The following is a 16,374-nucleotide window of genomic DNA, read 5'->3' as shown; positions in this document are numbered from 1 at the left end:
GGCTGAGGCACAGAAACCACCGTCCTAAATGTAAAAACAGAGCTGGTTCAAAGTCAGATGTTGTGGTCTGTATTATAATATAATCCCCCTCGATCATTTCCGAATCAATCGATATTGATTGAACCTTTCTCAAAAGCTTCTATTGCTAATACACCAACAGAACTGATGAGGTGAAACTGGGATCCTTCATGTCCTCCATGAGAAGTCTGCCCTGAGGAGTACCTAACAGTGTATCTCCCAGCCCCTTCAATCTATATGTGTCCCACACTCCCTGATGCTGCAGAGTAATGTCAGTGTCTACCAAGTGTACTGCACTGACCCCCAGCTCCACCTCAAGATACAGTAAGGAGTTTCTTCCATCTATTAGTTGCAGCCTGCCTCCTTCACATTCAGAAGTGGACAATTAATAATGTCGTCTGGTTAATGCTGCTTGGTACGAGCCTCACTTCTCGGACCCACCATCTAGCAGCAAAAACCAGGTAAACACTCTAATCCAAGTGTCACCTTCAGCTCAAAAATTCCCTTTAGAATCAGGACAGTTCTTTTTCAGAGTCTGCCGTGTAACATATAATGCCCCTTACTCCTAGTGCTACCTTAAAGCAATTCACACGTACCTGCAGTGGCCATGTATGTCTTGACCACTGCACCTGGATGCACGCTGTCCTACCTACTCAAACCTGAAAGTAACTACAGTAGGATCTGTGTCACCTTTGGATAAAAGTGCTCAGACTACTTCATCCTCACACTAAGTCGTTGCACTGACGCCCACGATACAACAACTCAATTTCAAGGTGCTATGTTTCGCCCATTAATTGGTTCCAGATGTGGCACCCAGAGATACTGCATCATCCCCATCATAAAAGCCACCTAGATCCCCAAAGGTTACTCTCCAATACCTGCTGCTTATCTGCCAGATGATTTGAGGTAGAGCTCTTCCCTAACAAGGTTCTGCCCCATCAAACACTCAGCTGCATCATGTTAGACTGAACCAGACCAGTTGAAGTGTGAAGGGCTCGATGACCATCCTGTCAGACTCTGCTTAGAAGCTTAGGTAGCATTTAGGCCCCTCGTGGACTCTACAAGCCAAGTCCATCCCTTTTTTTATCTTCTCTCAGCAAAGCGTGGTGGTCAGTGAACAAAATAACAAATAAAACATAAACATACCTGTGCTTCTTTTGTGCCAAGGCAGGTCAACCAGGTATGGTAGGGTCTGACACAACAGGAAGGACAAGAGCAACATCAGAGGGTAGTGAACCATTTCGGATGTATACAGAGAAGCACATAACTACAAAGCACACACTGTTTTAGAGGTACAAGCTGATTTAGGGATGGAGATAGGCTAGACTAACAATGAAACTGCATAAATATTCTTGTCTTTTCTCCCTGCGCTGGTGCAGTTTTGGCAGCCTAGCACCAACGTAGGCCCACTTGCACCTCTATTACATGCAGGATTGTTATTGTACCAGACAGAGCACCTTCCTGCACAACAACCCTACAAGGCGTTTTCCTCTTTCTGTGTGTGGCAGAATGCAGCACACTTAGAAAGAGGAAAAAACGAGGAGAAATAAAGTAATTTCTCCTTGTTATGTCTCACCTTGGGATTTGGCGCTTCCTGAGGTTTACTTGATTTTTTAAATCGCTGCAAAATCCATGGGTGTTGCGTGGAAACACCCTCCGCAATACCCGTGGAATGCCTCTCAGGCTCAGGGTAAGGCGATGCAGCGATTTTCACTGCGTTGCCTTTCTGAAGATTTATGAGGACTCTCAAAGCAACGCAGGGTGTCTTTGAGTGGCTTCATAAATCGGATTCAGAGCACTGCACACATGTACCACTTTATGTGGTTCAAAAATAACGCAGGACTCTCAGAAATAAGCCCTGAGTTTCAATCTGGCACCTTCTTGATGTAGTGCAGTGGGGTGAAGGCTTAATACTGCCTCCAGGTAACTCCTGTTCTCCCTCTGTGTGCTTTCCAAGTGAAGTACTCCATGTCACCTGAGGATGCCTGCTTGTTTTAAATAAAAAGGAGGTCCTGCATCAAAAGAAAATGTCTAGGATTACTTTTATAACAAAACTGGCACAACAAGAGATGAGGAAAGTGGAGTCCGCTCAAATAAACCTCCAGGACTTCCTTCGCTGTGTTGAAAACTTGCGTTCATCTCATGGGTCCTTCACTCGCCGCCTGCTGTGGACATGGGGCTCTTGATCCACAAATAACTAGCCCTGGCCTAGGTGGTCCTTCGCTCATCACCAGGGGCGATGGATGCAGTGTCAAGATCAACCATCACTTTATGATGATGTCAAAGCAGTGCTTGTGGTTGTTACTTGTGACTCCTGACCTTACACATTCTGAAACAGGCTGGACTCTGGGAGAACCAGGAAATCATACCACATGAAACGCTCCGCATGATGGACCCCAGCTGCTAGCCCCCATTCCCTGCCTCTTCTTCGTCACCCCATTTCCCCTTAGTTCCTGCCCCATCTCTATGTTTTTACATTGCTGGGTTCTCTATATTTATTTGTTAATTTACTAGCAGCTTTATGTATCATGGGTCTCGATCTAATGGGTGACAGAGCACTTAACACATGGCCAGGTAACTAGGCACAGAAAACCAACCTAGAGATGGCACTTTTTAAAAACACATGAAAGTGTTGAAGGAAGCAGGAGTCCTGGGACTGTCTCTTATTTTGAAATCCAGCAGCATATATTAGAAGATGCACTTTAGATCCAAGTTGTGAGCACTTACACTGAAGGGAAAGGTGAGATTACCAGCATAACAACCGTCTCACTCTCCTTGGCAGGTGCCCATGTGCCCCATCAACCATCAGAAGAGGCACAGACACTGGTGTGCGCCCTGGGTCTAGCCGTGGGGATCATTGGTGTTATCGTGGGCACCATCCTGATCATCAAGGGGATGAGGAATGGAGCTGGACCGAGAAGAGGAGTCCGCTGATGGCGCGAGTGCAGGTGAGATAAGTGTGATGCTGATGCAAGACTGGAAATGAGCTCATTCTATGATACAGTCACAAAAGAGGTCAAGGGGATGTCTTTCTGCACACCTGTCTGTTTATCTATATGGGCCTCTATAGCGCATGGCACTATAAAGTCTCTCAACAGTTGTCTGTTCGCTACAAGTTTATATTAAAAGGGCTCTCTAGGAAAATTAGGCTGAAACAAACATCCACATCCTAAACTTTTCCCAAAAAGAATACATTTTCTTTCTTCTTTCGAGGATTTCAGAAAAGCATTCCACAAAACAGCACCGTGTACCCAAAAAGTTAGCCTCCTATTTTGAATATTTGAACCACGGGAGGGACAGAAAGCATTTGGAGGAAGAGCCTAGATTTACAGATTGACTGAGATAGATCAATAGCTGAAGACCAGGCACAACATTTTGAGGTGATCTGAATTCCCAAAAACCCTTTGGAACTGGCAACCACTTGGTAAAAAGATACATCTGCATTGATCAATGAACTAAAACTTCTCAGTCCTTGAGCAGGGATCAATGGAAACCCATCAGGCTTGACAGGAGACGGCAGTGCCAAGAAAGAGGATTTTTTCCTGTCAACGTTACCTTGGACTGAAGGATTGAGTTTTGGATAGCTTGTGGGTATCCACCATCCCATAACCTCTCACACCTGAAAGGACAGTGAATTTGATCAGTTAATAGGTGTTGGAAGAGGATCTGAATAGCTAATACCAGAGGTTAAAGTCTTTCACCATCTGTGTGAGAGGATATAAATGAACATTAAATATTAGAGGGTAAAGAGACAAATCTTTGGGGCACCCTAAACAAACTGCTTAGAAGCTGACATGGAAGGCCCAAGTTGAATAGTTATACACCATAATATCATACCAAAGATATTGTCTGACTCGAATATTATTCTCTAGATATACTTTACAAAAGCCTCACTCCATTGGGTGCAGAAATCCCATTACTAACTCTAAAGGAGCAATATTTTTTGTAAATGATATTCTTGCCTCTATATTCTGGGCCCAGACCAGTTGAACCACTTGTATTCAATTAGAAAGAATTGATTCAACCAACTGCAAGGCTGAGCGTTGCAAGAGCATTGGGCAATCGACGATGTCAAACTCAAGGGACTTATCTAACAAAATCCGTGCACTGATCCTACATTTGTCTATGGTCATTCGGTGATAATCCACCACTCAACCAACAAATTCCTCAGTGCATTTACAGAGGTGACAGCCAGCTTGTTATGGTTACATATGCCATCTTTGTCTACAAATGTTGGTTGTTCTTTGCAACACAGACATTGCCATTTTTATAAAATTGTTAATCTTTGCACAATAGAATTTACTGCTTTTATTGAAAGGTTGGCAGATGTTACCAGCATAAAACACGTAATTTTTTTAACGCTTGGTTGAAGTTTGCATGATAGAATTTACTGTTTAGTCCACAAAGGTTTGTCCCATGTTATTCACTTTTTTATGGCTTGCCTATCATTGCCCCATAGAATTATGAAGCTTGGCTGATTTTTGCATTAAAAAAAATCACTATTTCTTGCACGAAGCTTGTTTTAATTTTGGGCAATAGAATTCACATTTGTTATAAAGATTTACTGATTTTTGCACAACGGACGTTAAGAACGGTCATTGTTACTCCTTTAATTCAATGTAAAAAGAATACTGTCAAGTCAATTGACACACCAGCTTTTCTTTATCTTTTTTGTTTTTCTCTTCAAGGGCTCTAACTGTGTCTTTTCTTTTGCAGGTAGCCTACGGTTAAAAACAAAAGACCTGAGTGCCTTCTTGCAACTTCCTCAAGACCTTCAACCTGCTCCTCCTTACACAAATCAAACAAATGTAGCTCTTTGTAAATAAGGTGATTTGCTTCAGCTGAGTCTATATGTTATCAATAGAACACTGCTTGGGTAAAAGGTGAATGGTCTGCAAAGACCAGGAGGACTGGAGAGGGTCTAGGGGTGATGGAGTGGAGGAGACGAGATGCATCCTTGTGTGAAGTCCCTGTGCATGTCTCACCTCGGTATTTTTTGCCGGTTCCGTGTGGTATGTGTCACGCATGCTAAGTTCGTGCCATATGCCAACCATCATCTGTACAGTCATACCCCAAAAAGATCAAATTAACATTAATGTGTAAGCCAGGAATAAGTGGTGTTACAGCTCCTGGTGATATTATTAGCGTCCTGTATGAATCACACACCCGGTTGTTAAGCTCTCCAGAGTATCAAAAATGACATCTAAGCACTGGCCACCATAGCAGCTCTAACTGTGAATGGAGATAGATGGGTTGGGTTAGATAGCAGCGTCTGTAAGGAGAAAGGGCACAGATCATGAAACTGCAGGTAAGATACTCACTGTCATGGGCTGCTTTAACTCCAGGGAAGACAATCATCTGTTCTTCACCATCAGACCTGCAGAGCTCACACAAGGTGGCCAGGAGAAGCGGAGACATCTAGCAACCCCAGTGATGTCTTTTGAAGATGTTTAGCACCGGTGTGAAACAAATCTACTCCATATTGCACTTCTTTGCTGTGTGAATAATTGCAAAATAAAGCTTTGAGTCATTTTAGCAACTAAATGTGTGTTTATGCAGCGGGGTAACCGGGTGTCGTCATCAGTTACTAGTTTAAATCAGCAGCACGTCTGCCGACCTCTAATAATCTGGCGAAATGATCTTTTAGTTGAGGGTATGACTTCATAGAAAGACCCACCTGAGGGCTGAACTAGTGCCTGCAATGCATGTTTTTTGGGGGTGGGTAACTGGGTATCCAGGGTGCAAGTGATCTTGAAGAAAATGCCTTTTTGAGAAACCTGTTCTGATAATCTTTATACCACTCATGGTCCCATTAGGAATAGCCCGGATTTGGAGGTGGTAATTACAATTACCCGGAATTAACAATGCCATAGCCGAGTACCAGTGCTGTTTGGTTGGGGAGAAGTAAATAGAGATTAAAGGTACAACCCTGAGCTTCCACAGGGAAATGAGGAATTACAAAAGGAATCTGTGATTCATGTCCAATCCTCTAGAAATTCCTAATTTTCCCCCAGAGTAGCAACCGAATAAAACTAAATGGATCTTCAGGGCTCCGGCGGATCTCATAATACCTGACTGTACCCTTGTATCTCATAATACCTGATGGTACCCGCGGATCTCATAATACCTGATGGTCCCCGCAGATCTGATAGTACCTGATGGTACCTGCAGATCTCATAATACCTGATAGCACCCACGGATCTCATAATACCTGATGGTACCCGCGGATCTCATAATACCTGATGGTACCCGCGGATCTCATAATACCTGATGGTCCCCGCAGATCTGATAGTACCTGATGGTACCCGCAGATCTCATAATACCTGATAGCACCCACGGATCTCATAATAACTGACTGTACCCTTGGATCTCATAATACCTGATGGTACCCGCGGATCTCATAATACCTGATGGTCCCCGCAGATCTGATAGTACCTGATGGTACCTGCAGATCTCATAATACCTGATAGCACCCACGGATCTCATAATACCTGATGGTACCCGCGGATCTCATAATACCTGATGGTACCCGCGGATCTCATAATACCTGATGGTCCCCGCAGATCTGATAGTACATGATGGTACCCGCAGATCTCATAATACCTGATAGCACCCACGGATCTCATAATAACTGACTGTACCCTTGGATCTCATAATACCTGATGGTACCCGCGGATCTCATAATACCTGATGGTCCCCGCAGATCTGATAGTACCTGATGGTACCCGCAGATCTCATAATACCTGATAGCACCCACGGATCTCATAATACCTGATGGTACCCACGGATCGCAAAATACCTGACGGTACCCGCGGATCTCATAATACGTGATTGTACCAAAAGCTACTTACTCTTTGTAACTACCACACCACTTGTACTAGGGCAGATGCATTCAAAGCATCCACCAGGTCGACACATCCAACCTCAGCACTGCCCTTCGTCTGCAAAGAGTCACTACAGACAGGCTTCTTTTTGCGAGGACACGGATCATCTGCAGCTTTTCTTCTTAAGGCAGCTTCCTTTTCTGGGAGTCTCAATTTAGTAGGATTTTTGTAGGTTTTCCTATTTTGTAACTGAATTCTCAAATATCCACATTATTCGTCTTATCTTAATTCTGCTTTCTTTTGCACCTGTTAATGATTCATTTTCATCAGATTTTTCGAATTTAATATCGAAGCTCAGCTCTCGTGTGTTTTTTTTCTTCAATTCTTGGGGACCACTGACGGAATATCTGAAACAGAAATATCACGTGGACATAACATTGCGTCAAATTTTAAGGACCAACATATCGAGAAAGTAAATGCAAATAGTAAGTGTAGATTTGCTATTCTTAACTCCACTTCTGTGTACCTTGATGTATATATCGCCAAGGTACATAGATGTAGAGTTATATATAGTAAAACTTTACTTACTTATAGAAACTTACCATCACAATTTTTGTGTCCTAAATATTCTTGACACAATATTTTGGTGCCCAATATTTCTTTTTTCGATAGTATGTCTAAATACCTTCTTGAGGAACAAGTTGAGTTTACCCACTGATTGATTGATTGATTGATTGATTGATTGACCCACAGCTATTTCATGCATGTCAGTAATGTTGCTTCCAAAAATGAAAGCACATAAGCTTCTTTTATTTGGACAGATTGTTTTATTTTTGCTTATGTTTTGTGATTGATGGATGTAGATTGTTTAATTGTTTGGTTTCATTTTCCTCTATGCTTTGTTTTACTTACAATATAATTCAATTAAACAATTTGAACTAAAAATGAGTAACACTTTGTGTTGTTATTTTAGTATTTGACTGGTATTTTCCATTCAAAACCAATAAAGAAAAATGTGTTCCCATACAAACATTCGTGCTTTTCATTGCTGGTCCACATCACTAATAGCGACAGTCACTGTTAAGATGCCGCTGCATAGGGTGAAAGTTTCTACATGACATTGGAGTTCTTCTGAATCTACCTCCAAGATTCCACCTGCTTTTCTAGCAAGGTCTGAAGACTCCCTGACCCAGTGATTACCATAATGTTAATTTCTTCAGCTGTGTCTTGGTAGCTGAGAAGCTAGTCCTTGCTAAAACCCTCTGGTTTGGGCAGGTTTTTGAGTTTGACCAATTATTGTACAGTTGTTTGACTAAACGGGTTAACTGTAGTTTTATTCATTCATTCATTCATAAACTTTATTTCGACCACGAAGGCCATAAAAGCGACAATACATTACAATAATATCATGTCTAAGAGCAAAACACATTTGATCCACCAGAACAAAATAAAATAGTCAGATTAAAATATTCCAGTGATTAACAATTGGTGGAAAATTTCCTACACTGCAGCCATACAGCATTTAGAAAACGTGAGACTGCAAAAACAATTGGAGAATGGGTGTCGTATTTTAAAACTCGCAGGGCGTTAGCACAGTCTCTAAAACCAAGATTTCTGCAGATAGGCTTTATCCAGCGTTTCCTATGAGTAAGGTACGTTGGGCAAAAAAAGAACACATGGTTATCATCCTCTAGTTTATACCCACATGCTGGACATGAAATGTTTTTGTTAGTGTCCCATCTAGAGGTAAAAGACCTAATTGGTAGGGTGCCCATTCTAAATTGAACATATAGCTTCCTGGCAACAGGGGGGAAAATCAAATCCAAAAATAACTCCCTCCCGTAGTTCGGTTTGATCTGAAGAAACTGGGCAGTCAACCTACCTACATTTGGATTCATGTGCAAGCGTGATAAATAAAAGAATCTAAACTGTTCAGCCAAATTGGTTTTAGAAACAACTGGACAAGAGCTTTCTGGAGTATCCCGGAGTTCCTGGAAACCAATCTTGGAACAGATGTCCCTGACATGGATTAGCCAGGGGATATTCATGTGTTTGATTATAGGCCAAAGCCCCAAAAATTCATCTCTGTATATTTCCGTATATTTCCAGATCCGGGTTAGACCATAGTTTCTTCCAATAGTGGACAGGCCGCACAGCCACCAGCTCTTCAATGGGTAGCATGCCCAGGTCGAACCTAATAGGGACCAGCGGAGAACTGGAGGGTAGACTTAACAAGTTTCTTATAAAGCAGTTTTCGACCCTTGATAGACTGTCAATTTTGGAATGACCCCAAAGTTCCGCTCCATAGGTTGATGCAGCTCTGCCCTGGGTTTTAAATATTTCTACCACTGGTGCAGCTGTTTTAAAGGCCGAGCCTTTGAAGAATCTAGCCATACCTCCTATGGTTTGAGTCAGCTTGAGGGTGGAATTGACAACCTGACCTCCCCATCCCAGATCTTCCTGGAGTGTAATCCCCAGGTAACCAAACGTTTTCACCCGTTCAAGGGGGATACCATTCAGTACTGGGTTGGGGCGAGTATGTTTGGGAGGGTTAAGAATCATGAATTTCGTTTTGGCTAAGTTGATCTCAAGGCACCTATCACTACAAAAGTCTACAAAGCCATCTAGGATGCGCTGGATTCCCATCGGGGTGCGTGACAATAACAAAGTATCGTCAGCAAACATTAGGGCTGGTACTTTGCCCGAGGCAAGCCTAGGGACATCAGTATCTTTTATAGCTAAAAGATGTTTTATAAGCCCATTGATGTATAGGCAGAACAAAGTGGGCGCTAGCACACATCCTTGTCGGACTCCTCGATTAACGGGGAAGCGTTCAGAGAGTTCACCATACTTTCCACATCTGACTTGAGCAAAATTGCCCTTGTGGAGACTCTTCAAAACATCTAAGAGATAAGTGGGAACTTTAAGCGTTTGTATGACTGCCGAGAGCTTTTCTCTCGGGACCAGATCAAATGCTGATCTTAGATCAACAAAGATGAGGTAGAGGCTGCCACCCTCCACTCTCCCAGACTTCCAGTATATAACCTGGAGACAGAAGATCTGGTCAAGAGTTGAAATACCCTTCCTGAAGCCAGCCTGCAAAGTGCTTAGAACATTGTTTTCTTCTTCCCAGGCATGTAGTCTATTCAAGATTATACGCCCGAATAGCTTTTGAGTTGTATCAATTAGGCTTATCGGGCGGTAATTCGAAGGCTGTAAAGGACAGCCTTTTTTGTGAATTGGCACTATCTCAGCACCTCGCCAAGTTACTGGTGGTTCTGCGCCGTGTAAGATGGAGTTAAACAGGACACATAGATATGGTGCCCATATCATGGATTCAGACCTGAAAAGGTCACCTGGGATTTTGTCCAGCCCCGGCGCTTTATTAGGTATAAGCATGAGGATGGCATTTTCAACCTCTTTGATCTTGATTGTTGGGATGGACTCAACACAACAGGCTGTATTAGGGGGAAAATCAGTTAAGGAGGATGGATTACAATTCATTATAGAATATAAACCCCCAAAGTGCCCCTCCCATACTGCAGGAGCTATGTTAGAGCCAGTGATGGTGTCAGGATCTTTCTTGCCATTGCTAACAATGGCCCAAAAGGTCCTAAAATCCTTATTCTGCAATGCTGTTCTTAGCTCCTCCCACATGTCATCTTCCCAAGATTTCCTTGCCCTATAGGTTTGTTGTTTATACTGGACTCGGAGTATTTTAGTCCTGGATTTGTCCTTGGCTTTAATTGCCAAGATCAATTCAGCTTTTAGTTTCCTACACTCGGAGGTATACCAAGATTGTTTATTGACCACATGGGCCCTGGGGGCCTGTGAGCGAGAGAAAACGTCCAAAAGTTGCGTGAATAGCTGAGTATGGATATTAACAGGACTAGATAAGCCCTCGATAGAAGAGCAATTTAACTCAACTCCGGCCATTTCGTTGAGACAGGGCAGTGCCAATCTGTAGGTTTCTGCCAGTTTCTCGGGGCACACAAGGATGCTTGACCATCTAACTCTTCGTTTGTTGTTGTGCAGAATTAGGGGTTGCGGAGATGGAAACACCACAGTGCCGTTGGTTATAGAACCCCAGCTGCCTGATTTCAATTTCATAGTAAGAGCATTGTGGTCGCTATCATAACGAGTGACCATCCTGAAGTCTAGCACCTTGTCCCAGGATTTTATATCGATCAGGATATAGTCCAAAATCGACAAGTGCCCAACTCTATTAAAGGTAGTTTGTCCGGGCTGATCAGATTTAAATCTGCCATTGCAAGCCCTCAGGGATAGGGAAAGGGTGAGAGAAAGAATTTGTAACACTAGTGGAGTCCAGGCTTTGACCATAGGAATCATAGGTTCAGGGATGTTCAAATGTGTATCTTCCGCCACAGGGTCATTTTGAACTGACAGACTAAGTGGCTCATATTGACAGTTAAAATCGCCACCTACTATGACAGAATATTCAGAATCTAGAGTCAGAATAAAGTCATTCAAAGCTGTAATGACCTTAGATTCTCTTCCACCTGGGGAAGGTCTTGAGTAAACATTCAAGAGAACTAGATGTTTATTCCCAGGCAGGTCTAATAGAACACATAATATATCATCACAGCCCGTTTGGAGTTGCCTGGCCGTAGCACCCAGGTGAATTGCAACCCAGGTGTTAAGACCTCCAGAAGGTCTCCCCCTACCACTGGTTAAGGCAAGGATATCAAAAGAAGCAAACCCCTCCCGTTGGTAATTTTCCGTGGCCCATGTCTCTTGCAATAGACAGATGTCAAAAGTGTCCATGAAATTACCCCACTCTTCGCAGATCTGTTTGTTCTTTAAGCCCGCTACGTTCCAGGAAATAAAGTTGACATCAAGCTTGGGCTCTCGTTTAGTGGAGAGGTCACTGGGAAGGGTGCTTTCCTTGTCCAGGTTTACCTGGCCGTGTTCGTGTACCAACCCCCCCGGCTGTAGCAGTATAAGAAGATCTTCCGAAGGTGTAGTAGAACATTCCATAAGACTGACTATCTTAGGGTTAGATGTAAGCGCGGGGGGAGAAGACTCAGACCGTGGATAATTAACCCCCCTGGCTACCTTGATATTGTTTAGCCCTCTCTGGGCCCCAGTCAAGATGGTGAAAGCACCGGGGTCCAAACGTCAGTCCACCTGATCTAGAACACTATAGTTGTTGAAGTGATGGAAGGTTTCAAGAGCAGGTGGGCAGAATTGGGTGTCAACTTGGGTTTCGTTGAAACGATGGGGAAAAAAACCCACCTGGACCCTGCCTGAACCAGCTGCCCAGCCCCTCCCAGGAGCTTCACAGCCTAGTAGACGTGGACCCGGGTAAAAATAGGTGAGTGGGAGGGCTTTGATGGATGTTTCAGAGCAGCCTGGGGTACGTGACTGCGTGTTACAAATATAACTGACTGTTCTGGGGTTTCTAAAGTTAATTACAACACAGTCTCCCTGTATATCTTTGGTTCTGTGTCCCACCCAGTCTAGTCGTCTTACGAGAAGAATTTCGCTCCTGCACCTGTTGTGGCCATTCAGCCAATGTATGCACTTATTTTTGAGCTTGCTAAAATCCTCCTTTATACCCTTGTCTAAGGTAGGAACCCCCGAAAGTACCACCACATATGGAACTGATTCAGGGGGAAGGTCCAAACAAGTTAGCTCATGTGTCACTTGAGTGCCAGTGTTTGGACAGCTAAGGGTATTTTGTGGAGGATTGTTAGTGTTCAAATCAGCAGGTGGATTTGTGGAGACAAAATTGCCCCTACTCGGAGCATTCTCGATTGCAGTTAGTAAGGCTGGGCCATTAGGTGCTATTTGGGCAATAGTTCCAAGCCTATCACACTGCAGAGTGGAATGAACTGCGACTTCTGACCTCGGGTTAGATGGTTTGGGTGCAGAGAGAGTGGGTCCAACTGTGTTTGTAGCAGAAAGAGAAGAGTTGGTATTAATGTCCTCCCGCATATTAGGCTCAATAGCCCCCAAGGCACCAACAAACCGTAGTTCAAAAGCGGATAGCTTTTTTTCAATTAAATCAAGTCTGTTGCACATTGGGAGACAAGTTGCAGTAAGTAGCTGCTCCAGTTTGGTCCAAAATTCTCCTCCAAGTTCCGTGCCCAAATCACACTCAGTACTTTGTGTCACCAATTTGGCAGCTGTGCCACTTCGCTTACGTCTAACAGACTGCTTTGTCAAGGTAGAATTTGTAGCTTCCGAGCGGATCACTAGACCAGACCTAGTTATCCCCACAGAAGTTGCAGGGAGGGTTAAAACTTGAGCAGTAGACTCTTCACACTCGGTAGAGCTGTTTGTGTTATGAATCAAAGCTGAGGATGTAAATAGGCGATCGTGGGGATTTGCAATATGCGCTTGGCTAACAGTGCAATGGTTGATTGGTGACTGCACTGTAGCAATGTTCCCCAATGAGGACCGTTTAGTAAAGACTTGGTTCAAGGAGAGCCTTTTTTTTAGTTAACTCAATTTCCTTCTGTAGGACAGAGGTGGCCCTGGTGATAAAATTATCAAGTGTGCCAACAACTCCTGGCCCAGTAATGGACTTCCTCCCCTTCCCCACACCTCCAGTTGCCATAGCCAAGACCCCGGCGATAATAACAGACAAATTAAACAAGGTTTCTGGGGCCCAGTAGACCAGTAAATCAGATGCAACGCAGGCAACCAGTGACAGCAGGTAACAAATGTAGATCCACGTACCCTTAGAGCCAAGAGTTGGGCCCCGTCCCGTCCTCTACCGTGCTCGGACGAGCTCAGACGAGCCCGCCCTTTGCCCGGGCTTCGCCCTGAGCTACGCCCCGAACGCGTCCCGCTGACGCGGTTGTGGGCCTTTATTCATATAGTGGGAGTAGGAGGGGCCGGGAAGAGTGACCAGGTGCGCTGGGCTGATTACGAGGCTACGCACCCTGGACCTCGCAGTCCCAGCAGATAAAACAGGCTCCAATTGATTAGCGCTACAGAAAGTGTCCCAGTAGCTCCTTCATGCAGGGTAAAAGAAGCGATTTAAAACACCACTAAAGTCTGCGCCTGCGAGCGGCCCCCGCGAAGCGGGGGCCGCGAGGCGTTTAGTAGCGAGGCAATGGGAGGAGGTGCCAGGAAGAGTGACCAGGTGCGCTGGGCTGATTACGAGGCTACGCACCCTGGACCTCGCAGTCCCAGCAGATAAAACAGGCTCCAATTGATTAGCGCTACAGAAAGTGTCCCAGTAGCTCCTCCATGCAGGGTAAAAGAAGCGATTTAAAACACCACCAAAGTCTGCGCCTGCGAGCGGCTCCCGCGAAGCGGGGGCCGCGAGGCGTTTAGTAGCGAGGCAATGGGAGGAGGGGCCGAGAAGAATAACCAGGTGCGCTGGGCTGATTACGAGGCTACGCTAGTTTTATTATTATACAGGATTCCGATGGTTACCGTGCGTGCCAATGAAGTCCCTGAGATTATCCAATCACACAATTAAACCAGAGCCCCTTCCACTTTCCCCTGGCAGTGTAATCCTTCGTGCTGTGTGCTACACAGACTGGGAGGTCGCAGTAGTGGGGAGAAAGTGAGGATCATATTTGCTCATTTTAAACCAGCTGCGACCCGTCCTTTCGGGGGGAGGGGCCACGACTCCCCACATTTTTCTCAACAAGATGGTCAGCCTGACAGACAGGGTTCTTTATGCAAGTATGGCAGCCAGGAGCAAGACATGCACTAAATGCGCAGGCGCCTGACTGACTGAGCTCAACTTTGCATGAAAATAAAGTATGAATAGGGAAAAGACAAAGGGCCTAACTTTGACTATGGCGATCCATCGACATGCAGGCTGTGGACCACCAGACTGGCGGTTCTCCCGCCGTATTATGAGTTTGGCGGTTGGACCACCACTGGGCTGCTGCACCCGCTGGCATCCTTGATCCTGCAGCGGTGGCGCAGCAGCCTGAGGCAGCAATATGCTGGTGATGCTGCTGCGGCACTGCAGAGCATATATTATGAGTTTCCTCACTGCCATCATTTTCATGGCGGTAAGCCCACCATGAACAGGGTGGCAGTGGGGAAACTCAGGGGGCCATAACAGGGCCTCCTGTAACATCTGTGCATGGGGGGGCACATGTTGTTTTCGCACCCCCTGTTCCAGGACGGCATGGACTGCACAGTCTATTTTGTGCAGGAACGTGCTTTGGCACTCCCACGGCACCACGGTGGTGCCTTTCTAAGGCTCAAATATGAGCCTTAAAAAGGCACCACCGTGGGATCGCCAAAGCAGGACCGCCAGCACAGGATTAACTCATAATCTGGCAGGTGGACGGATTACGAGTTTGGCGGTCTCGGAGTGGGGTGCTGGCGTGGCGGCCTGCTGCGCGACCACCAAACTCGTAGTCGGGCCCAAAGTCTCTAGTCAGAAATCAAACTGACAGAGCTTCTGAAAGGATAGTCTCCGAACAAATGAACAGAATCCCGGGAGGAAATTGGAAAGTCTCTGGCTCACCCCTAAAACCAGGGTTTTTTATACAAATTTTTGCATAGTTAATACTTAAAAATAATAACTTACAGTGGTGTGAACCCATATTGAGCAAATGAAGAAGAATGAATGAAGAAACATTTATAAAGCGCCTGGTTACCCAAAGCCATCCCCGAGCTAAAAAGACACTAAATCCAATTCATAACCTATCAAGGGAAAAGAAAGGTTTTTAACTGTTTGCGAAAGTGACAGTGGTCAAGTTGAGAGCGAACATGAAGAGGGACCTGATTCCAGAGCTTGGCAGTACAATATGAGAACATACGGCCTCCACATCTGGTTTGTGTAACTTTTGGAACTATTAACAGATATTTGCCCTCTGATCTTAGGTCTCTTTTAGGTTGATAGGGGTGTACCATAGCCTGAATCAGCCGGGATCCTTTTCCTGTCAATGATTTATGTGCGATGCACATGGTCTGAAATTGAATCCTTTCCTGGATAGGAAGTCAGTGCAATGAGGCTAAGGCAGATTTGGCTGAGGTACGTTTCGGAACAAATCAGAGGATTCAGCATCATTGTAAGTTCTCTTAACACTAGTCCCTTCTTCCTACTGCTACTAGCAACTAATACGTCATATTCATCCGGAGACAGCAACAAACAGTGTTACATCAGAGCAATTGCCTATACCTTGAATGTTTCAAGCATGTGAACTAGAAAAGTCCTTTGCAAGCAACTTTGCTTTCGCTACGTTGTGTTTCAAATGCTGCTCATCTGTAAACAGGCTTGATTGCTGCTGAAGAAAGCTTAGATACATTTCTACATCCTGTATTTTTCACAGTTTACAAAATAAACATTACATCATGAAAAATAAAGTCACGTACATAAATTAATGTTTTTCCCGATGGGAGGGGGTATAAAAGAAGAGCAGTTTATGCAGCATTTGCGCTTCATGTAAAATCCTCAGTACAGAGTTCATTTTACATTAAAATGCAAAAGTTGGCCTAACTAAAACACGTTGTAAAACACATTTCTAAAGGAAATGATCATGTTTTAAAAGCAAGATTATCAATACATAGACAACAGTCATACACTATG

At 44.5% G+C, this 16,374-nt stretch overlaps 1 protein-coding gene across 1 annotated transcript in view; it reads left to right on the top strand.

The window, feature by feature from the left end:
- LOC146869817 (mamu class II histocompatibility antigen, DR alpha chain-like) overlaps nt 1-7,787 on the top strand; it is a 58,893-nt gene extending 51,106 nt beyond the window's left edge. Inside the window, exons 4-5 of the mRNA XM_085618881.1 lie at nt 2,801-2,966; nt 4,735-7,787. Coding sequence (XP_085475007.1) covers nt 2,801-2,952 — 152 coding nt within the window. The 3' untranslated portion in view covers nt 2,953-2,966; nt 4,735-7,787. The remainder of the gene's footprint in view (nt 1-2,800; nt 2,967-4,734) is intronic.
- The last annotated feature ends 8,587 nt before the right edge of the window (nt 7,788-16,374 follow it).

Source organism: Triturus cristatus, chromosome 1_1 (genome assembly GCF_964204655.1).
Source record: "Triturus cristatus chromosome 1_1, aTriCri1.1, whole genome shotgun sequence".
Lineage (NCBI taxonomy): Eukaryota > Metazoa > Chordata > Amphibia > Caudata > Salamandridae > Triturus > Triturus cristatus.
Note: the sequence above shows the minus strand (reverse complement) of the source record. Positions and strands in the feature narration are given on the sequence as shown.